This window comes from Cokeromyces recurvatus (assembly GCF_025118155.1).
Source record: "Cokeromyces recurvatus strain NRRL 2243 chromosome Unknown BX663scaffold_12, whole genome shotgun sequence".
Classification (NCBI taxonomy): domain Eukaryota; kingdom Fungi; phylum Mucoromycota; class Mucoromycetes; order Mucorales; family Mucoraceae; genus Cokeromyces; species Cokeromyces recurvatus.
The window spans coordinates 474,528-498,532 of NW_026251398.1; the positions used below are offsets into that span (position 1 = coordinate 474,528).

Sequence of the window (24,005 nt, forward strand, 5' to 3'; positions counted from 1 at the left end):
TCTTTCATCCGTCTTTCATCCGTCTTTCATCCGTCTTTCATCCATCTATTACCCAACTTGTATCTATTTGATAACTAAGAAATGAGATATACCAGAGATCAGGCTATCTGTATGGCTTTTTATGTCGACTATACGGAAGCAAATGTAAAAAAGTACAAAAAAAATTGAAGACTTGGAAACATTTGACATTTGTTGGAATATCAAGGAAAATGAGCCAATTCTGGTTTCTATTAAAAGAACTCTCAGTGATCCTCTTGGGTACATAAGGTATGCAGATAGCATTCCACCAAGTGAAGAGTCAGTTGGAGAAACGAGAAAGAAAGCTGAACTTGTTACCAATAGACAAATCAAACAATTTTTAGATGAAGTGTTTTCTTCGAAAAAACGCGATAATAGCGTATTATACTCTCAACAAACGTTAGCAACCAATGATGTGTATATCAACTGTTAAACAGTACACATCGGTTTTTGATACGACTACCGCACAATCATTTGCTACTTGGTGTCGAAACAAGAAGGTAGATTTTTTAAATACAAAGGAAAAAAAAGAAAGCAAGTTTACAGAGAATTATCTGTCTTAGATGAAGCTTTTTATGGTAAACCAAAATAAAAAAAAAACAAGCAAGAAAGAAACTTCTAACCTTTTTATTTGTAGATGAACTCGTGGCCTCTATTACCACCTACCTACCAAGATACCAAGGTTCTTTGAAGGCTCTTATACGTGATGGGATAGAGCTTGTCGGCTACGCCCGCAAATCTCCAACTGATGATGATATTGAAAATAACACTCGATTGATACAATTAATGGTTAGCAATTTAAAAGTACGATCTTTTGCTACAAGAATATATGTATCAACATCAAGTTGGGCTTCCACACCTTTTGCGAAGCGTGATTTAAAACCAGACAGCAAAGTGATGGAAAGCCTGGAAAATGTTAATGGGAATACTCAAGATCTTTTGGAGTATATAAATTCTTGTGATCATGATATTTGCTTGATTTCAATAGGCTTTGCTGGATTAACAACAAGAAGCAGTGATTTAGTAAATTTAATTGAAAAAAATCCCGCTATTAAGAAAATTGCAATTGAGACTTTTGCTATAAACAATGAAGTCTTTATTTTTGATGCTCAAAATTTACAAAATAACAAAAAAATATTAGACAGATTTGATTATAGAAATGAATTTTATAATAGATCTAAATAAACTTGTACCCTTTAATTATTGTAAAAATTATTTGGTTCTTCAGAATATAAATGGTATGCTTGAGGCTTCTCACGAATTCTTTTTATTGAGACCAAAACGGGTTCAGTTGGTTTTATATTGTAGCAGATTTCAATATTTCCAAAATTTTCCATTTTTTTTTGCATTTTTCAAGGTTTTCTTCATTATAATCTACATAAAAAAGCATATATATTGCTTAGTTTCTTGATATTTCCATGATAACAGTGGAAAAGCCAAATTTAGTTAAATACACAATTAAACCAGGAAAAAAAAACCCCATTCTTGGAGCTTCATGCTTTAAACTTCGATTACCCCAGCCACATGGTCTAGATTAATATCTACATTAGACAAGTCTCAATGGTTTTTATCAATAGCAAACTGCATTAAAAATATGATTTATCAAATACAACAACTTAATTGAGATTTGAATGAAAGATGGATGCATAGGCAATATATCCTCGGCCAATTAAAACATAGTATTTTCTCACAACTGGAGAAAAGTAGCCTGTAAAGCAGTGTGTGCTCATGTAGATGGATGAAATTTCTCCCTAGAAGCACCCTTAATATGAGCCAATTAAATTCTGAAATAATTTTGACAAGATGGATTGTTGTATTTGTACATAACATCATAAAGATATAATAAAACATAAATGTGAATATTCATTACAAAATAATGTTGTATAGAAATATATCATTATGTCAAACATAAATTATGCAATTATTAAATGTAAAACCTCCAAATGAAACCCTGATTAAATTAGCGATGTGTGAAATATACTACCAGATCATGATCTGTATCATGACTGTTGATAATATAATTAAGAGGTCAATATTTAACACAACATCAATGAAGTAGCATCTATAAATATCATCTAGAACTACCAAGGAAAGTATAAATAGCCAGATAGTTTGTACAAGAAGAATAGTTAGTTTTTTTTATATAATTCTTTTTTTTCCTAATAATATTTATTCTTACTTGTGCCTGTGTCTCATGATTTATTTCTGTCTTAACCCATACAACAGTAGTTGCTAAAAACTCTCTTCTAGAAATTCTTGACGATGTTTTCGAAAGGAGCGTTTGGTTGACTTCCTCAAAAATCTCTCAAAATGACGCGTTTCATGATTCTTTTTACTTCAGCCATTACTTATTCTTTGCTGTAACTTTTAAAATGGTTGGTCCCTCAAAATTACCCCGCGATTGGGATAAAGAATGTACGCTTACTCCAGAAGCGCGAAACATGTTTACCGAATGTAACTACATTTTAACAATGCTAGTTAGCAGCTTTGGCAATCTACAACACCACATTGATTGCATTCCAGAGGATGAGTTGATGAAAAACATTTCTGAGGAGATATACAGCAAAATTAAAGCCGCACTTTATAAAATAATGAATAGCAAAGATCAGTCGATAGCGCTGCCTTCAGGCATCAATATATTTATTCAAAAAGTATATAGTTATTTCTCACTTCGAAAAACGAAAGACAGTTTTATCCAGGAATACAAACGTATGATGGACGAGAATGAGCCAAGAGTTAGCAAAAGAAAGATTACAAAGGAATGAGAAGAAGCGTATGAAAAAGCACAAAGGCTTGGAAATGCGTTGACAATGAGAAGCCTTAATGAATTCCAAGATCAATATATTGATGGTGCAACAGGCTCAACAGCAGAAGAAGAGGCAACTACGCACGTCTTAGGAACAACAAAAGATGAAGTCAATCAAATCTCAACAACAGTAGAATCGACAGCAAATACAACACCTACAAAAAAGGTAACTTGAAAATATAAAATGCTAATTCATGCGATTAATTTCTTTTTTTTTTCTTTCTGACCTGTACCTTGGATAAAAATCAAAAGAAATTCGTTATTTTTAATCCAACTACATTCTTGATAGCACCACATAAACCAAAGACTCAATACGTTAATAGAGAGAAGATCAGAGACTTCTGTGAAATTGGGATGGAGTTCTTGACTGATGATGATAATTATAAAAACGAGAAAGCAATGAATGAATACAGGGGTTACGTTGTGGATCAAAATAAATTTGCTTCATTCGATTCTTTTCCCGGTGTTGCTGAATTTATTCAAGATGTATTAAGTACTGATAAAAAAGATTCCATCAAAATACTTTGGAACCATAAAAAAAGACTTAAGGCTACCGGTACTACTTGGACATTTATGGACATTGTTTGCTATACTCTTGCAGACTTCACCTCAAAGTGCAAACAAGGATTTCGCAATAATAACAACAATGAGCGTACACCTTTTGTCAAATACATTGTCCCCATGTTTTGTTTAAGTATTTCAGTCAAGAATCTAATTTGACAGAGTTCTGCTGGTGCGAGAAAATGATTGAATCACAGGGTTTAGCAGTTTCCGAAAGCAATGACTTCGTCATTAGTTTCTCAGATAGAAAATATGCGGATGGTTTAGGAAAAAACACGATAACAAACAACGAAAAGCTTTTTTATTGAATGTAGCAACGGGTTTGATAATGAAATGACAAGACACTCCCTAAAGCTATTAGTTGAATGTAGTAACTCATTACTCCAATATATTTTGAAACAGAGGAAAAGAGCTAGTATTGAAGCAATGACAAAAAAGCGTACATTTGGTATACAAGTGATAAAGCAGACCCTAACCCTAACCAAAGTTAAAAATCAGAAAAATTGAGGGGAGGGAGGCGAGTGAGACGAGGCGAGGCTGAGGCTTGTAGAGCTGAGATCAGCTTGTATCCCCACATCCTGGGGACTACGAAGCAACTGGAATATCATTTTCGAGATGTTGGCTACCTCTATAATGAATTGATTGGACAATGAAAATTGAATCGTCTAATCCTGGATGAAAATTATGGGATTAGCTTAGAAAGTTACCGTCCAAGTCTACTGCTGAATACTTTTTAAGATAATAATTATATTTGTGATTGATATATCTATGACCTTCCCACATTATATCCATGATATATATATATCTTATATTCATATACCATTAAGTGATCATTCTTGTTTTGATTGCAAAGGATAAGGAAAGAGAAAACAAAGAAGACAAGTCTGTGGAAACTCTGTATAGTTTATTGAAAGAAAAATAATATAAAAATTGTACAAGAAGAAAATACTATGGAAAAATGGCAAGGGCTATTTATATGTTTTTCGCAAGGTAAGTGATATTAATAGAAGTATGATTTGGATAAGTGAATACTGGTATAATAAAGCATTATGTGTAAATGTTGTCAGTGTAAATGTTGTCAGTGTAAATATTATCTCTAAAATATTTAGCTTGTAATAAGTTATTATTTCTGGAGTAAGCAACGCGTTCATATTAATTCACAGTGAATATTCCAGCTATAACAATAATACCAATTATTATATGCTACTATCATTATCATCATCCTCCGAGAAGTTATTACATAGCAATATTTAATATTATAGATGTGTATATAATATGTATGGCATGTATAAATAATCGTGTAATTGAATATAACAGTCATAAACCTATTGTATCCTTATTATTACATAATACGATGTGTATAATTAGTTTTTAATGCTCGAATACCTTAACAATGACTACTATTAAAACTGAGTGTAGAATGAATATTATGCTGTGAAGTACAATACACTAGTTTTATTTGAATAACCTCTTTATTATGTAATAAATGATGGTTTATCTCTATTAATTTAGTTGTAAGGACGACTACAATCATATCATGTAGATTGAAACCTGATTCATCTATAAAAGCACAATTCTTCTGGTAATCAGAATTATTCTCTTTCTTTACATTTTTCAATTATACAACTTTCTCTTTCAAATTGTCGTATCAGGATCTCGTTCCTCACGAAGAACCTCAGCTCTCCTTAAATATAAATTACATTTTGTCCTCATATGCTTATAAACTGCATTGACCGAGATTCTTAAACCTGGGAAAGCTTTACATAACTCATTATGGGCTAGATCCACAGTTGATACAGCATTTGATTCAATGTATTTGATCAAGAACTGAATATGTTCTTCGAACAAGATCGGTAGTCTTCCACGATTGTCATGTTTGACGTTTTTTTTTTTTTTTTTTTTTTTTTTTTTTTTTTTGAACCCATGAAGCTCTTTACCACCACTCTCATTAAATTTATTCCATATTCTATAGGCTAGGCTGTGTTACGAGGAATACTTGCCTTCTTTGCAGCTTCAGGCACAAGATAACCCTCTTCCTGCAAACTGTGAATGAAGTCAGCAATTTAAGCGTGAGAGTAACTTTTTGTACTTTATTTGAACTAGCTGAAAGTCTTCCTCCTCAAGTATCAAATTGGAAAAGTTGTCTTCTATTTCTTCCAACTCATCATCAGCCATGCTATCTTTAGTAGTAACGTTCATTACACTATACTGAGCATGACTATAATTTGTGTCTTGTATTTCTTCCCTCTCTCTCTCTCCCTCTCCCTCTCTCTCTCTCTAACATTTCTTCATCAGAAGTAGTATATTCATCTACACATTGTTCTTGCTGGTTTGGTTGATATGGAATAAACGACATTGCTTGTTAAATCGGCACTATTTAGTAAAATTGTGAAAGAAAAGAAAAATAGCCTCAGCTGTGGATCTCAAATGGTTTTAAAATAGTCTTGAAATTTTACTAATCTGTCTTGTGTCTGTTCCCTAAAACGTACCAAGTTTTTTTTTTAAATTGTCCCAGAAAAAAAGTACGTCTAAATATCTATTCAAAACCCAGTAGATTTATAATTATTGCATTGCCTATAAGTCACAGGAATAGGGAAGGGAAATTTGGGCTGTTGAGATTACTAGAATAAAAGGTTAATTCATCTATAACTGCCAAAGCAGTTACTTCTCATCTCTATGTTCTAGCTGTATCATAGAATAGCTTAGCTTAATTGATACTAACTATGTATCTGCAATTATATATGCATGGAATCAAGCTGAGGATAAACTAATTGCAATACTTGTGTCAAAATAAATAGAAAAGTGTATATACGAGAGAGGAACTCTTGCTTCTAAATTAACCAGGATATCTATCCCAAGTGAAGTGTATTTTCACTTGTTTATTTTATCATTATCATTATTTTTGGACAAAACATATAATTAAAAGGAAACTCTTTATATAACTTTTTATTATTATTATTATTACTTGCATCAATAAACTTTATAGAACAAATACTAAAATACCCTTTTTATCGTTTATTTTATATCCTTATTATTATAATTTATAATAAATCTTGTGCCTCTATCTTTTTTAGAAGAAAAAAAAACTAAGAAAGTTCATTCTTAGGGAAGGCATCATAGATTTCCTTAAAAAAGAAAAAAAATTAAGCACAATCGAAGAATAGCCATTTATTAAAAGAGAATAATAGAATTCTTCAAAAGTTTTACTTTTCTTTCAAAACATAGCAAAGTATTGATACCTTTCAAAAGATGAAGGTGTTATATAAAGGAACTTGTATATAGTTACTATAAGTAGGAGAGTAACTACAATCTTCTAGATGTAAATATATTCAAGTTTATATGCAATTTGAAAGGAATAAATGATAACTGTTTCTTCCATTTTATTAGGAGAAGATCTCATATATCTATTTATCTATATTTGTATAGATCGCCTATTCATAAACACTACTACTAGGACAAAGAATGTATGGAAAAAAATTTTTTTTTTCTAAAGTTAGATAGAAACAATAAATATTTTTGAAAGCAGCTAGATAGGTATTTATATTTAGTTAACATGGCAGAGAAAGCTTTTGGTAAACTAACAATCGAACACGAAGAACAATTTTTTTTTCTTGGAAGAAACAAAAAGATGGATAATCTGTAACATCCCAAAGGATGGTGTTGTTACAAGTGAAATATGGATAACACTTCCATTTCAAAATATAGGTCTTCCTAGAATCCTAAGAAGTTGTAGAATAGAAAACAAGCACTTTTTGTAAGGATGATTTAGAGGTCATATAGAGTAGGATCAGTTTACAAGCATAGTTTCCTTTAAACCACGATATAACATATGACTCAAAATGTATAAATCTTTAAAATCACATGTATGCATAACTTGTATACTGGTAGCTACTAAGAAGGGAATACAGAATCATTCAATTTAAGTGGAAAACTTGAGTGACTACATCAACACAGCATAGAATATGTATTATTGTACCCAAGTAGGTGCAATCATCTACTGAGCAAGATCCAATACTCGGGTGATATAATCTCACAACCGTTGAAACAAAAGAAAAAAAAAAGAAAAGAAACTTGAATATCTGGGTCTGCTAATTACTAATTACAAATTAAACTAAAGCATATTAGTAAACAATATTCCGATGGAGAAAGTATAGCTTTTCACTTGAATTTGGTCGTTTTTCATGAAAACTATGCATGTATATACATTTCTATAATTTTATTCTAATGTAGCTTCTGCTTATTATAACACTACCATAAAGTCTATTTCTACTAACGTAAACAGCTTTGAAAATAAAATAAAATAAAATAAATAGCTCCAAATATGATCAGGTGCAATATCTTCTTGATTTCAATAGTGGCACCCAGTTTTGACTCATTGCATATAGTTAGTTGAATAAATTATTTTCTTCAGAAAATAATGGTCTTTTATATACATTATATTTATTGTACAAAAAAAAAATTATGAAGTGGAGGCAAATACTCGTTCAACAATATGATCTGAATGAATTCTAGCAATATCAATTTCTTTAGATCGTCCATTGCCTAAAAAGAAAAAAAAAAAGGAAGGAAAGGAGAGTTGGAAATAAATTGAATATAAAACTTTGTAAATATAACTTACTAAAATGAACAGCAATTTTAGGTGTAGTAGTTGCATCCAAAGTTTTATTCACTTCATAATTAACATGTGGATTGTTGTATTGAATACGAGGAAGATTTTCTCGTAAAAAGTGCCTAAAAGGTAATCATTATGTGTTTGTTTGTTTGTTTGTTTGTTTGTTTTTTTCTAGTAAAGGTATCAGTTTATATTTACCTTGCTGATGCACTTTCATTCTTTCCCTTCAAAGCAAATGTTAAAGTAATTTTGGAAACATTTGAGGGTAATTTGGCAGCACCGGGCCCAGAAGTTAAATGCTTTAAAATTTCACTAGTTGACTTTGCTGTTCTTAATGACATTTGTCTCTGATCAAAGTAATGTCAAAAGGAGTTTTTAGTTGACCAGGGACATGCCTATTAAGCAGTATAAGGGGGAATTTGAGGGGTGTCTGTAGATATATATAGTCTTTACAGTCTGTAATTGGTCAAAATTTGTATAAATGTATAAATGTAAAGATCTCTAAAAGCTATGTTGTAAAGACGAAAAAAAATAAAAAAAATAAAAAATAAAGGCATCTAAAAGCAGTTTTACAGATAAATAGATCTTTATCAAAAGTTTTGGAGATATTAGATCCACATTAAAGACAATATCGATTAGAACGGGGCTTAAAATAATATTTAGCTACTTTTATTGATACCATTCATCAAAGCACGCCGTCGCGAATATTTACTTTTTTTTTTCTCAATTTTACACGAATGGGTGAATTAACAGAACAAGAAAAGCTTGAACGTCGTAGACTAAAAAGGCAGCAACGTATTTTACAGTCAGGTGAAAGTCGTCTTAACAAAATTACTGGAACTGCATTTCGTAAGTCAAATAAACATGATGTAAATCACTTTTATTGAACTTTTTTTTTTTTTTCTTTTTTTTTTTTAGCAAATCGAATCACACCTTCATCATCACCTTCACCTTCGCCTTCTACTTCAGCTGTGAATAAGTCTGAATCAATAGAGCACAGTAATACGCCTACCCCTACTCGTCAACGTAGACCAAGTGATGATCCTAGCGATGAATTAGGTGCACCACATACATTAAATAATAGCACTCCAACACGATCATTGGCTTCTAATAATACTATGTTCAACGAAAGATCTCTTGCTAATAATGAAGGTACAGCAGACCCTTTCGAACAACTACTTGCAGCCGCTATGAGTAATGCAAACGATGGAGGAGGATTTAATCCTCTCGCTGCATTATTAGCTAGTCAGAATATAAACAAAGGTAATGGTAATGAAACATCAACTAATTTAGAAGCACTACAAATGACGGACAAGTCGGCAAAGTATTGGAATTTATTACATTTAATGATGATGACTATGTTGGGTTTCTACGCAGTTTATGCAGAATGGACACGAGCTGGATCAAATAGATTTGCTTCTTTATTGTCTAAAGATGCTTCTTTAACAAATTTTCCTGCTATCCATGTGGTAAGGAATAAAAGGGAAAATAATGACAATATTTATAATTACTCTAATTTTTTTTTGTTTTTGTTAATACGCATACGTAACATAGCCTTTGTTTTGGTATTTCATTACTTTAGAAGTATGTATGCAGTCAGCACGTTTATTTTATCAACAAGGGAAGATGCCTACTAATTCCAACACCTTGATACAACTCGCTACACAATTACCACATCCCTTTGGTCAACTTGTGACTATCTTTTTGCGTTATAGACTTATTTGGAGCTGTTTTATACAAGATATTTGCATATTAGTCTTTATTATTGGTATTTCTCAAGTCATATCAAACATTTTGTTATCTTCTTAAATGAATATCTACAAAGAGAATAATAATAAACTTTTTTTTTATTGTATATATATATTGCTATACAAAATATATATTACAAAGATGCAATAATAAGAAACCGTAACTCTCTGCTATTTTAAATTTCGGTAATCATCGTAAATACACACGTGTTTACTGTATATATTTTATAATTGAATACAGTTTCAGTGACACGTAAACTTTAACATCCTTATATGTATACATTTTCCGAAGCTTTGGATTTAATTGAGGAGGAGTATTACAACAATAATGATAATCATAATAATACTGTGCTGCTATGATTACTATGGTTACCAGTAAAAAGTAACCACATATGGATACGTTTACTTTTCTTTTTTTTTTAGGTTAAATGAACGCCATTATACAAATAAAATGGCGTGGTTTTATACATTAATTTATATATATTTAGTGCTAAATGTTAATTCGTGGATATCACAAAGAAAAAATTGATACGCCTTCTTAATCGTTCTACTTTAAAAACAAGAGTATGAAAAGTAACTACTATTTTAATTTCATTAATATTTAGAAATGCAAATATTTTGATCAACAGTAATGAATAATATGCTATTGAATGTTTTCTTCTTTTGGGGAACATGGCAAAAAAAAAAAAAAAAAAAAAAAAGAAAAAAGAAAAAAAAGGGGGGCTAAAAAATAATAAAATAAAGAAAACCTCAAAATCATTAGCATTGTAATGTTAGCACGTTTATTTTTCTTTAAAGTTTAATGTTCAAATGGAGCATAGATAATTTACCATACTTAAGAAACACGTTCAAAAAATTACTTTGTAAGCAAAAAAAAAAAAAAAAAAAAGAAAAAAAAAACGAATACGTAATTATATTACTGATTTGGCCGATAGACATAAAAGTATAAGATCCATTTTTTTTTTAAGATATTTGCTTATTTACTTTTCAATTAGAGATTATTTTAGTTCTATTTGGATATTTAAACTTCATTTTAACATGTTTATTCCCCAAATACAAATATAATAGATGGTAGATCTATATGAACAATAAAAAGTATAACATGCTTAAATTGAATAACTTTTATAGCAAATTATTATACATTTTAATAAATAGAAAGATAAATGTTAAATCTTTTATAGGCTAACAATATATTATCCTTAGACATAAAATGGCAAACGACTAATAGAAACTTACTTTTAAGAGAGATATCACATTTCGGTATATTAGCTATAGTTATTATTACTTTTACTTAAAACAAGTCTTCGTATTTCAGGGCATTTCTATTAATGATAGTATAGGCAAGTAATCAGAAATCCAAAATTAAAATCATAATAAATGGTCTAGTACATTGTAAAGACCAATGTTTGAAATACTATCTATTCAAATGATATGATATAAATCTATTTAACAAGAGATTGATTTGAATTAGTGAAGCAGCACTTTATTCTTAACAAAAGACCAAAATTAAATACAGAGAAAAGCCCATAAATTTATATTCTCAAAAATCGATGTGTTTATAAGATATAAAATGTATTTAAATTAATTAGTAAATCAGCATTACTATAATGGATAACAAAAAAAAATACTTATACTCAACATCTGTTTTATCTACTACAGAATATTTATCTTTTCAAAGATCTATAATTGTCTAGAAATTATCAACAACTATGGTCTTTTAGAGTAATACACAATCCATGAATTATTTTTTTTTTATAAAAGCCACGATTTGAAAATATTTCTGCTTAGTGTAAATCATTTGAACATTTCTATTATTGTTACTGCATGTGCATCACAGTATACATATAAAATCAGAAGGTTTATATCTGTATATGTATGCATATATTGCAACTCTATGCCAGTTACAAAGAAATGACGTAAAAGATAAAATAAAAAAAAGGTAAATATTCTTATTGTATAATATCTGACTTTTTATAAAACATTTACGATTTATATTGAAAGGGATTTCATTTTATTTTTTATAACAAAACAAAAACTTAGATGTACACAAATATTGAACAACATTAAATATGAAGTCATGGATCCTAGTGTATTCATCAACTTAAAAAAAATGGCATTTTTCTGTGAGAAAAGGATAAACGAAACTTTATTAACCATAAACAAAACAAGAATACAAGATATGGATATCATGCTTTTTTCTATATTTTTAAATCCATTATTTTTCTTAACGTATAATTTGCCAATATAAGACTTAGCTTTATGATACTAGTACTATTATATCGAGCTCATATTATAACCTACTTTTTTTTTTCCATTTACACAAATGTGATATTTTGATTCCCTTTTTGATGAAAATGCTGATTTTTTTTTTTTGACTCTGGGAAAGATTGGTTACACAAAGGGAGTAGCAAAGAGTAAAATGTAACTAATATTGTAAATATAAATATTTATCAGTTTATTAAAATATATAACTGCATAATATATACAGATATTTTATTTTATTTTGGTTCTCCTTAACATAAGACTATCATATTACGAAATGCGCATTTGTTTTTTTCTTTATTTGAAATAAGCGATAAATTTTAGGCTAGACCCAAAAATCCATATTCAGTTTAAATCTATAATTTGTGATTATAATCTCGATTTTTCCAGCCTAAAGGGAGAAAATCCAAAAATAAAAAATAATAAAAAATAAAAAAACAATTTTTGCCTTTTTTTTCCTTTTATTAATTTGAAAATTATCCAGTTTTTACATTTGGGTAAAAATATTATTTTTTTTTTATTTTTTCTTATATTTTTTTTTTTTTTTTTTTTTTTTTTAAAAAAAAATATTTGTATACATATAAAAAAAGGCCTTTGATAACGATAAAATACTAATAAAATATATACCACATAAATATATTCTTATTTCTATTCTTGTATCAGTTCAATTCTTTTATTGTGTATACATTTTGTTTGTTTCTTTTTTATACATCTAAAAGGGAAAAAAAATAGGGGAAATCTCATAAAATATACATTTATTATTATGAGTCAACAAAAAAACTCTCAGAAACCACAAAAATCAATGAGAAATAATACAAATTCAACAAACAAGTTATCAACAACCCGAAAAAGGTCATATTCCTTATCTTCCTCATCTTCTGAATCACCTTCTTTATCAACTGTATTAAAAAATCCACAACAAATATTTTCGAACTCTTCCTCAGCAGCCAGTTCATCTGATTCTTCTTATTCAATATTGTCAAATGATGTAAAAAAGAAAAGAGTATTATCAATACCATCAGCGACTTTAGCAACAAAAAGACCTACCGTAAATAAAAGTGGTAGTAATACAGATAGCTCTTCTGAAAGCAATACGTCACCATTTCAATTATCAGCTTTATCTTCTTCTTCGTCTTCAACTGGCTCATTTCTTACAACTCCTAAGAATAATAATATAGTATCATCACCTACTAAACTAACTGCTCAAAGATCTGTTCCTGCCTTTCTTAACAAGCTGTACAAGTAAAACTTGATATAATTATAATATAAACGATATAACAGTGAGGAAAGGGAAAAGTATTTTATTAAATAGTAAAATATATAAATTAGTATGGTTGACGATATAACTACAAATGATTTGATTAGGTGGTCAGAAAATGACAATTCTTTCATTGGTATTGTGATATCCAAAAAAAAAAAAATAAAAAAAAATATTGTAACGATAGTTAATAGACATATATATACTTAGTTGAAAAGCATGAAGAATTTGCAAAGACAGTATTACCTAGATTCTACAAACACAACACATTTGCATCCTTTGTACGGCAACTCAATATGTATGATTTCCACAAGGTACCTCATCTTCAGCAAGGTGTTCTTATAGCAGAAAGCGAGCATGAAATATGGGAATTTAGTAACCCAAATTTTCAGCGTGGTCGACCTGATCTCCTTATCTTTGCTACTCGTAAACGTAATCGTGATCGTGATATAGTAAATGATATAGCGAACGATAGTGTCAATGTTATGCATTTTGTTCAAGACATTGCTACTCTCAAACAACAGCAAACTAATCTTGGTAATGAATTGAAAGACCTTCATCGTGATAATGAAATCCTCTGGCAAGAAACGTTAAATGCTAGAGAAAAATATCAACGACATCAAAATACGATTGAAAAAATTCTTCAGTTTTTAACCAGCATCTTTTCTAATAACAATTTAGCCATTAGTATGAGTAAAATAATAATAATAATAATAATCGATAAAATATGTATTTTAAACCCAAATCCATTATAGATAATGCAGAATTACTTCCTAAAGGACTTATTGAAGAAGCTGCATCCTTAGCTGGCACATCTACTAGTAAACTTATGAATAGCAATGGAGCAGATGCAATAAATTCACCAACAATACCTACATCCACTTTGACCGATATTCTATCGTCTGTGTTGCAACTACATAATGATAATAATACGCATAATATGAGATCTCCTAATTTCTCAAATAAGAATTCAAACTTTCAACAAAAAATAGGAGATGATACTACTGATAGCTATAATAATTTTACTCAAAGACAATATCCTCATTCTAATAGCAATATCACTCCCAGCCCTCCACCTGAGAGCACACCATTATCATTTTATGCTACAGATTCTAGTCAGCAACAGACCCATGATATGCATACAAACAAAACACGACCCAATTTGGTTGACTTTTCTAAAACTTTGAATACAGCTACACAGTCAGCTCAAACCATTGCACAAGATATTGATATGCTTCAAGTTAATATTGAATCGTTAGCCAATAATCTTAGTATTGATCCTAGTCAGTTTGATGATGAAAATCTAGAACATTATTTTCCATCACAAAATGATTGTCATAATTACAATATGTTCAATAATACACCATTTCATTCTACAATAGATAAGCCTGTCATAGCTACAAACAATACTGTATTTAATTTCGCAACTACGTACCAACAAGCTAATTCAGCGTTACCCCATCCTCAATCACAGCGTCGACAAAGAAGACCTTTACAAGCACAAGTAAGATCCACCTTGGTCAATCCACTTTCAATAGCTACTACAGCAACACCAATAGCAACAACAACAACAACGACATCATCATCACCACCACCACCACCATCGCTACAGCAACCATCAGAAGCATCTACTTTTGCTATTATGCAACAGGATTTTACGAATCATGCTATACCCCTGATGAAATCATCTGAAATGACTCATAATGAATACAAGCATCATCAGCCTTTTATGACCACGACAATTCCTTCTACTTCATTTATACCTAATACCGTTGGTGTTGAATTTGTAAGTATGGGTGCCAATCAGCGAATTCCCACTAGAGCTAACATTTTACCCGATCATTATTCAACAACAAATAAAGAATCTGATATGCCTGAAATTGTAAATTCTGGTATGAGATAAGACCACCTAAATCTTCATATTATGATGGAAAGTAAATATATAAACACACTGTTAACGTTTTTCTTTCCGTCTACAATAAGTTATTTTATTGTAACGGAATTTGAACTTGAACACATCTATGCTAATTCATAGCTTTTTTTTTTTTAAGTATGTCATGTATGTACATATTCTTTACTATGTTCCCTTTTTATTTAATTATGCTATTCTTTTTTATTTGTAAATAATAAAAAGAAAAGAATTTTTATGTACAAATTGTATTATTTAGTAAATTAGACAATATAAGATAAATATTCAATAAGTTTGAAAACCGAGATATCTTCAGTTCTTAAACTAATATTTGTAAACAAGCTTATTAAAGATAACTAAATTCAAACTTTCGTGTATGTAAATTAACACAAAGATCCTTCAGTACCTTGAGTCAAAAAAAAAAAAAAAAAAAAAAAAAAAAAAAAAAAAGATAAAAATAAAAAGGAATAACTGAAATTCTATTTTATTTCACATTTGGGTCATAAATCATAAAAAAAAAACTAGAAACAGCATTATGAGATTGAAAAAAGAGAATTACCTCTCTTCTGAAATACTATATTCAAGGAAACAAAAAAAAAAAAAAGAAAAATAAAGACGATATTAATTAATTTAGAATTTTATGTGTATTTTGAAGTGCTATGTACATCTCTATCTTTACTTGTGAATTTCCCTACTATAAGATAAGAGACCTTCCTTAAATGCTTATCAATTAAAATGTAAAAAGAATAAAAAATAAATAAATATCTAACAATAGTAGCTATATGATTTATATGATACTAAAAATGAAAATATTTTTATTTTTGTCTGTCTATTTGTATAGATTTAATAAATATACAGATTTAACGAAAAAAAAAAAAAAAAAAAAGGGCAAAAGGGGTTAGACAGAGATACAATTGTTCAATTTATAGAATGCATATTTAACACATATTCATTTATATAGCTTCCATGTGCTATTTCTTTTTCATTTGATATGATAAATGTATAAAGCTTATTTTTGCTACATAAAAAAATATAGTGTGAAACTTTATTTTAATTTATTTAAACGAGGAATGTATACTCCATAATGATAAGCTTATAGATTTTTTACTGACAAAAGATACGTCATATACCACAGTTTATATTTTAACCTATTAAATTTAATTATCTTATCTATTTTTGCTGTTTCAAAGCATTTAATTTACTTTTGCTAATCAAGGTATTATGAATATATTTTGTAGATCTTTGCTTTTATGTATATAAAATCCTATTTCATATGAATATATAGAAATAAAGCTATTGTTTATATATTTGAGATACAGATTGATAGTTTCTACAGGCCTCTTCCCCTCCTTTTTTTTCTTTGCGTATTTTTCTTTTTTTGAGTCACAAGATCTCTTTCCAATTTAAACACAGAAAACTTTTTTATTGGCTTTTTCAAACTTGGTAACCATTTACGAGTTCAACTGAATCAGTTTTAATATCAGACTATCGGATCAGTTCGGTAATAAATTCATAGATAATCATGTTTTCTACGCAAAAAAAAAAAAAAAAAAAAAAAAAAAAAAAAAAAAAAAAGAAAAAAGAAAAAATTAAATTATTAAAAAATAAAAAAAATGAATAAAAATTCAATGATATTTTCAAATGATAAATGTATATTAAGCGTTTTCTTGTGAAACGTATACGTCAAAAATTATAATAAAATGAAACTTTAATGATGTTTCTCCTATTTATTTTTATCTCTCTTCAGGCACTTTGATAAAAAAAAAAGATGGAGAAAAAAGGTGAAGCGGCGATTTTTTCATTTGTTTGTTAAAGGAAATTTAAAGGAAAATTTCTCATTTTTCTATTTTGTTTGGTTTTTTTTTCTGTTTTGCTATTTTTTTTTTTTTTTTTTTTTTTTTTGTCTCTCCCTCTCTCTCTTTTTTTTACTTTATTTTAATACTTTTCTTTCTTTCTTATATTAAAAAAATAAAATAAAAAGTAAACAAGTGAATGATATCAATTGAAAACAAATCATGGGCAAATGTAATTCCCAAGGCACAAGGACTTTATAACCCCGAATATGAAAAAGATGCCTGTGGTGTAGGATTTATAGTTCATGTAAAAGGTAAACGTTCACACAAGATTTTAGTAGATGCAAACGATGTTTTATGTAATATGACACATCGTGGTGCCAGTGGTGCGGATATTCGAGATGGTGATGGTGCTGGCGTTATGACAGGTAAAAAAAAAAAAAAAAAAAAAAAAAAAAAAAAAAAAAAAAAAAAAAAAAACATTAATAGAATCATTTTGTAATGAAATATTTTATTTGTTCAAGGTATTCCACATCAATTCTTTGTCAATGAAGTATTTCGAGAATTAGGCATCAAATTACCTATGGAAGGTCACTATGCTGTTGGAAATTTATTTATGAAAGATGTTGAAGAATGTCAAAAGGTCTTTGAAAAATTAGCAGATGCTTTAGACTTAATCATTTTGGGGTGGCGTAGAGTCCCCGTTGATTCAACTATTATTGGACCTGCTGCTCGTTCAAAGGAGCCAGTTATCTTACAACCATTTATTACTTTGAAGAATTACAATTCTACAAATGAGTTTGATGAACGTTATTTTGAACGTCAATTATATGTTCTTCGTAAACATGCTACTCATACCCTTACCATGAAAAAATGGTTCTATATTTGTTCGCTTTCAAATAAGAATATTGTCTATAAAGGCCAATTAACACCTAAACAAGTGTATTTGTATTATTATGATTTGGTAAATGTTCAATATACAACTCATTTCGCTTTGGTTCATTCTCGTTTTTCTACAAATACTTTTCCTTCCTGGGATCGTGCACAACCAATGCGTTGGTGCGCTCATAATGGTAATATATATGTGTATATATTATATATATATATAAAGCATGTCACTTATTTTTTTTTTTTTTTAGGTGAAATTAATACATTGCGTGGTAATAAAAATTGGATGAGATCTCGTGAAGGGGTCATGTTTTCAGATAAGTTTGGTGATGAATTAGACTTGCTTTACCCCATTATTGAAGAAGGAGGATCTGATTCAGCTGCTTTTGATAATGTATTAGAATTATTAGTTGTCAATGGTGTTTTAACTTTACCAGAGGCAGTCATGATGATGGTACCTGAAGCATGGCAAAACAATCATCTAATGACTCCAGAAAAGAAGGCCTTCTATCAATGGGCAGCTTCACTTATGGAGCCTTGGGATGGTCCTGCATTGTTCACCTTCTCTGATGGTCGTTATTGTGGTGCCTCCCTCGATCGTAATGGTCTTCGTCCCTGTCGTTATTATTTGACCTCTGACGATATTATGATATGTGCATCTGAAGTTGGCACTGTCTTTGTTGAACCTCAAACAGTTGTTGAAAAGGGCCGTCTTCGACCGGGTCGTATGTTACTCGTTGATACTGTCAAAGGTATCATTGTTGATAATACTCAATTGAAACTCGAAACAGCCAAGAAGAGACCATTTGTTGATTGGATTAAGAACCAAAAGATCACCCTCCAGCAGCTTGTAGAAGCTACCAAGGACACTTCGTTTGTTCAATTAGATGATACTACAATCCATACCGATCCTCGTTTGAAGGCATTTGGCTATACTTTAGAACAATTTAATCTCTTATTACTTCCTATGATCTCTGAGGGTAAAGAGCCTCTTGGTTCAATGGGTAACGATACTGCCTTAGCCTGTCTCTCTGATCAACCTCGTCTTTTATTTGAATATTTCCGTCAACTCTTTGCCCAAGTTACAAATCCTCCTATTGATCCTATTCGTGAAGAAATTGTTATGTCTCTTGAATGTTACGTAGGACCCGAGGGTAATATCTTGGAAGTCAATGAAGAACAATGTCGTAAACTGACATTACCTTCTCCTATACTTTCTATGGATGAATTGGGTGCTATTCAATCTATGGATCAACTTTTCCCTGATTGGAAGGTGGCTACCATCGACACTACGTTTGAAAAGGCACTTGGTATACAAGGCTATATGGAAGCCCTTGAACGTATCTGTCAAGAGGTGACAAAGGCTATTGATGATGGCTATAAAATTGTTGTTTTATCTGATCGTGCTGTTTGTGCTCATCGAGTCGCTATCTCTTCTTTGATTGCCACAGGTGGTGTTCATCACCATCTTGTTCGAAATAAGAAACGTAGTCGTGTGTCTTTGATGATTGAAACTGCAGAGGCACGTGAAGTTCATCATTTTTGTGTCTTATTGGGTTATGGTGCGGATGCAATCTGTCCTTACTTGGCTATGGAATCCATGATGAAGCTTCATCGTGAACGTGCCATTCGTGGTGAATATACGATTGAACAGCTTATTTACAATTATAAAAAGGCTATCAACAATGGCATCTTAAAGGTGATGTCCAAGATGGGTATATCAACTTTAGCATCCTATAAAGGTGCACAAATCTTTGAGGCACTTGGTGTTGACGATACTGTCATCAGTCGTTGCTTTGCAGGTACCGCATCTCGTATCAAGGGTGCTACCTTTGATATCTTTGCCTTGGATGCATTGACATTGCATGAAGCTGGTTATCCAACTCGTAATCGAATTCAACCCCTTGGCCTCCCAGAATCAGGTGAATACCATTGGCGTCATGGTGGCGAATCTCATATCGCAGAGCCTGCTAGTATGGCCAACTTACAAGACGCTGTTCGTCGTAAGAATCAAGATGCTTATGATATACACGCCAAGAATTCTCATGCTGCTATTCAACGCTGTACCTTAAGAGGCTTACTCGATTTCAACTATGAAGAATGTAAACCCATCCCTATTGAACAGGTTGAGCCCTGGACTGAGATTGTAAAACGATTTGTAACGGGTGCCATGTCTTATGGTTCTATCTCTTGGGAGGCCCATACAGCCCTTGCAGTCGCGATGAACAAATTAGGAGGTAAATCAAATACGGGTGAAGGCGGTGAAAAACCTGAACGTTCAGAACTCGAACAAGATGGTGTCAAGTTACGTTCTGCTATTAAACAGGTCGCCTCAGGCCGTTTTGGTGTTACAAGCTTTTACTTGTCAGATTCAGATGAATTACAAATCAAGATGGCTCAGGGTGCAAAGCCTGGTGAAGGCGGTGAGTTGGCGGGCCCCAAGGTTTCTGAAGAAATTGCGTCCACGCGTAAGACTACACCTGGTATCGGCTTGATCTCTCCTCCTCCTCATCATGATATTTATTCTATTGAAGATCTTAAACAATTGATTTATGACCTCAAATCAGCTAATCCACGCGCTCGTATCTCTGTAAAGCTCGTCTCTGAAGTAGGTGTTGGTATTGTAGCTGCTGGTGTGGCTAAAGCCAAAGCTGATCATATCTTGATTTCAGGCCATGATGGTGGCACAGGTGCATCTCGATGGACAGGTATCAAGTATGCTGGTTTACCTTGGGAATTAGGTCTTGCTGAAACTCATCAAACCTTGGTTCTTAACGACTTGCGTGGTCGAGTTGTAGTCCAGACAGATGGTCAAATCAAGACAGGTAGAGATGTTGCTATTGCCTGTCTATTAGGTGCTGAAGAATGGGGTTTTGCTACTACACCTCTTATTGCTCTTGGTTGTATCATGATGAGAAAATGTCATTTGGTAAACAATCTTATACAAATATATAAATATTTATATATTCTGGTGTTACTTATTTTTATTTTATTTTATTTTTTTTTTTTTTTTTTTTTTGGTTTTCATAGAATACATGTCCTGTTGGTATTGCTACACAAGATCCAGTATTGCGTTCTAAATTCCAAGGCAAACCTGAACACGTTATTAATTTCTTTTATTATGTTGCAGAAGAAGTACGTACCATCATGTCCAAATTAGGTTTCCGTACTATCAATGATATGGTGGGTCATGCTGAAGTTCTCAAGTTTGATAATAGTTTGCGTACCTTCAAGACCGCTAATCTCGATCTCTCTCCTATCTTGACACCTGCCAGCGCCTTACGTTCCGGTGTCCCTACACATAACGTTGCAAAACAAAAGCACAAGTTGCATACTCGACTTGATAATTACTTGATTAGTGAAGCTGAACCTATCTTTGAAGGCTGTGTGAAACATGTGAAGATTGATACAACTGAGGTTGTCAATACGGATCGTGCACTTGGTGCTACTCTCTCTTATCATATCTCAAAGAGATTCGGTGAAAGGGGTCTTCCAGAAGACAGCATTCATGCCATTTTCAAGGGTTCTGCAGGTCAATCCCTTGGTGCCTTCTTGGCCCCTGGTATCTTTTTCGAACTCGAAGGTGATGCTAATGATTATGTCGGTAAGGGTCTCTCGGGTGGTAAGATTGTCATTTATCCACCTCGATGTAGTTCTTTCAAGTCTGAAGAAAATGTGATTGTTGGTAACGTCTGTCTTTATGGTGCCACAAGTGGTCGTGCATTCTTTAGAGGTATTGCAGCAGAACGTTTCTGTGTCCGAAATTCGGGTGCCCTTGCAGTCTGTGAAGGTGTTGGTGATCATGGTTGTGAATACATGACAGGTGGTCGTGTGGTGATCTTGGGTTCTACGGGTCGTAACTTTGCTGCTGGTATGTCTGGAGGTATCGCGTATGTTTTAGATATGGATGGAAAATTCCATGAACGTGTTAATACTGAATTGGTTGATCTTGAAACTGTAAATGATGATGAACGTATTGCAGAACTTCGTGATTTAATTGAAGATCATCGTCATTACACTGGCTCTGAAATTGCCGATCGTATCCTGAAAAACTTTAATGACTATTTACCTAAATTTGTGATGGTCATGCCAAGGGAGTATGCTTCATTATTACAACGTCAACGTGAACTACAGGCACAAGAATCCAATAAGAAGAAGGCAGTAGATGATACCCCCAAGAGTTTAGTTCAAAAGCAAAGATATGAACCCGCTGTGGAAGACGTTGAGGATAGTATCTTGAATGAAGAAGAGATCCTCAAACGACGTGAGAAGCTTGACAAGTTGAGAGGCTTTATGAAATACAAACGTAAATCCGATCCTTATCGTAATGTCAAAAAGCGTATAGGTGATTGGGATGAAGTCAACGTTCGTCTTAGTCGTCCTCAACTCCATGAACAGGCTGCTCGTTGTATGGATTGTGGTACCCCCTTCTGTCAATCCGATACAGGTTGTCCTCTTGGTAACATTATTCCTAAATGGAATGAACTCGTTTACAAAGATAACTGGAAGGATGCCCTTGATCGTCTCTTGATGACGAACAATTTCCCTGAATTTACAGGTCGTGTTTGCCCCGCACCTTGTGAATCAGCCTGTGTCCTTGGTATCTCTGAGAAGCCTGTAGCGATTAAGAGTATTGAATGTGCTATTATTGATTATGCCTTTAAGAAAGGTTGGATGATTCCCAAACCCCCTGCTCAACGTACAGGTAAAAGAATTGCCATTATCGGTTCTGGTCCTGCTGGTTTAGCTGCCGCTGATCAACTCAATAAGGCAGGTCATGTTGTCGTTGTTTATGATCGTAATGATCGTATGGGTGGTTTACTTATGTACGGAATTCCAAACATGAAACTGGATAAAAAAATTGTTCAAAGACGTATTGATCTCTTGGCCGCTGAGGGAGTTAAGTTTGTCACGAATGCCAATGTGGGTGTGAATGTAGATGTTCAAAAGCTTCGAGCAGAGAACGATGTCCTCCTTGTTGCTACGGGTGCTACATGGCCTCGTGATCTCAAGATCCCCGGTCGTGAAGCTGACGGTATTCATTTCGCTATGGATTTCCTTCAAGCCAACACCAAGAGCTTGCTTGATTCAGGTCTCAAGGATGGTAATTACCTCTCTGCGAAAGATAAAAGAGTGATTGTTATTGGTGGTGGTGATACTGGTAATGACTGTATCGCTACCTCAGTGCGTCATGGCTGCAAATCTGTCATTAATTTTGAATTATTACCTTGTCCTCCACAAGAACGTGCGGAAGATAATGCATGGCCTAAATACAAATTGGTCTTTAAGATTGATTATGGTCATGCTGAAGTCCAAGAGCATTTTGGTAAGGATCCTCGAGAATATTGCATTCTATCCAAGGAATTTGTGACAGAAAACGGGGTTGTGAAAGGTATCAAGACAGTTCGTGTTGAATGGACAAAGGATAGTGCCGGTCGTTGGGCTATGGCTGAAGTACCTAATTCTGAACACGTATTTGAAGCTGATCTTGTCTTGCTCTCTATGGGCTTTGTGGGACCTGAATCTCAAGTAATTAAACAATTAGAAGTGAAGCAAAATGGTCGTAATAATATTGAGACCCCCAAGGGCAAGTATGTGACCAATATTCCTGGTGTTTATGCAGCAGGTGATTGTCGCCGTGGTCAATCTTTAATTGTCTGGGCTATTAATGAAGGTCGTATGTGTGCTCGTGAAATTGATCTACATTTGATGGGTAGCACTAATATGCCTGTGACAGGTGGTATTACTCGTAGAACAATTAGTACAGATACCTCTTCTTCTTCTTAAAGCATATATAGATATCTATATCATTTTTTTTCATTTTATATTATAGAAACAAAAAAAACATCAAGTATATTTATATGTAAATGCATTTGTATTAATATAAAAAATAAAATAATAATATATAATATTAAACAATAAATACATTCATACTTTGATATAATAACACTATTTAGGTAGCAGCAAAAACTTTAAAGTTGATGGCTTTATGTTTTCATAAATTTTTACTTTTATAATAATAAGAGTATTATGCATATTCTATTCCATATACAAAAGGTTAAGAATTATTGTTTGGATTTTTTTTTATTATTATAAATTAACACTAGCTTGTATAAACATAAGGTATAATATATATAGTGTATAATAGAT

General features: G+C 31.9%; 7 protein-coding genes across 7 annotated transcripts; 5 read left to right on the forward strand and 2 right to left on the reverse strand.

Annotated features, from left to right (window-relative positions):
* Window positions 1–1,211, forward strand: BX663DRAFT_509158 (uncharacterized protein). The gene is made up of 3 exons (XM_051527584.1): window positions 1–518; window positions 554–596; window positions 656–1,211. Exons 1-3 carry the CDS (start codon window positions 429–431, stop codon window positions 1,201–1,203), a joined length of 681 nt encoding a protein of 226 aa, XP_051382984.1. The 5' UTR covers window positions 1–428; the 3' UTR covers window positions 1,204–1,211.
* Window positions 1,212–2,371: 1,160 nt separating this feature from the next.
* Window positions 2,372–3,544, forward strand: BX663DRAFT_536418 (uncharacterized protein; the record flags this gene model as incomplete). The annotated part of the gene is made up of 2 exons (XM_051530625.1): window positions 2,372–2,954; window positions 3,077–3,544. Exons 1-2 carry the CDS (start codon window positions 2,829–2,831, stop codon window positions 3,542–3,544), a joined length of 594 nt encoding a protein of 197 aa, XP_051382985.1. The 5' UTR covers window positions 2,372–2,828.
* Window positions 3,545–4,780: 1,236 nt separating this feature from the next.
* On the reverse strand, window positions 4,781–5,350 carry BX663DRAFT_569045 (uncharacterized protein; the record flags this gene model as incomplete). The annotated part of the gene is made up of 1 exon (XM_051532111.1): window positions 4,781–5,350. A coding segment is annotated over one exon (330 nt), but the record flags the coding sequence as incomplete, so codon positions are not given.
* Window positions 5,351–7,770: 2,420 nt separating this feature from the next.
* On the reverse strand, window positions 7,771–8,540 carry BX663DRAFT_509163 (uncharacterized protein). Its single transcript, XM_051527585.1, has 3 exons — window positions 8,196–8,540; window positions 8,004–8,116; window positions 7,771–7,927 (listed from the first exon to the last, which is right to left on the reverse strand). The coding sequence occupies exons 1-3, from the start codon at window positions 8,336–8,338 to the stop codon at window positions 7,845–7,847; spliced, it is 339 nt and encodes a 112-aa protein (XP_051382987.1). The 5' UTR covers window positions 8,339–8,540; the 3' UTR covers window positions 7,771–7,844.
* BX663DRAFT_509166 (uncharacterized protein) lies at window positions 8,443–9,894 on the forward strand. The gene is made up of 4 exons (XM_051527586.1): window positions 8,443–8,488; window positions 8,573–8,846; window positions 8,916–9,466; window positions 9,552–9,894. Exons 2-4 carry the CDS (start codon window positions 8,735–8,737, stop codon window positions 9,804–9,806), a joined length of 918 nt encoding a protein of 305 aa, XP_051382988.1. The 5' UTR covers window positions 8,443–8,488; window positions 8,573–8,734; the 3' UTR covers window positions 9,807–9,894.
* A 2,583-nt stretch (window positions 9,895–12,477) lies between these two features.
* Window positions 12,478–15,369, forward strand: BX663DRAFT_509194 (uncharacterized protein). The gene is made up of 5 exons (XM_051527587.1): window positions 12,478–12,504; window positions 12,671–13,249; window positions 13,337–13,401; window positions 13,476–13,958; window positions 14,021–15,369. Exons 2-5 carry the CDS (start codon window positions 12,771–12,773, stop codon window positions 15,166–15,168), a joined length of 2,175 nt encoding a protein of 724 aa, XP_051382989.1. The 5' UTR covers window positions 12,478–12,504; window positions 12,671–12,770; the 3' UTR covers window positions 15,169–15,369.
* Window positions 15,370–18,133: 2,764 nt separating this feature from the next.
* Window positions 18,134–23,804, forward strand: BX663DRAFT_509197 (uncharacterized protein). Its single transcript, XM_051527588.1, has 2 exons — window positions 18,134–20,784; window positions 20,886–23,804. The coding sequence occupies exons 1-2, from the start codon at window positions 18,142–18,144 to the stop codon at window positions 23,640–23,642; spliced, it is 5,400 nt and encodes a 1,799-aa protein (XP_051382990.1). The 5' UTR covers window positions 18,134–18,141; the 3' UTR covers window positions 23,643–23,804.
* The last annotated feature ends 201 nt before the right edge of the window (window positions 23,805–24,005 follow it).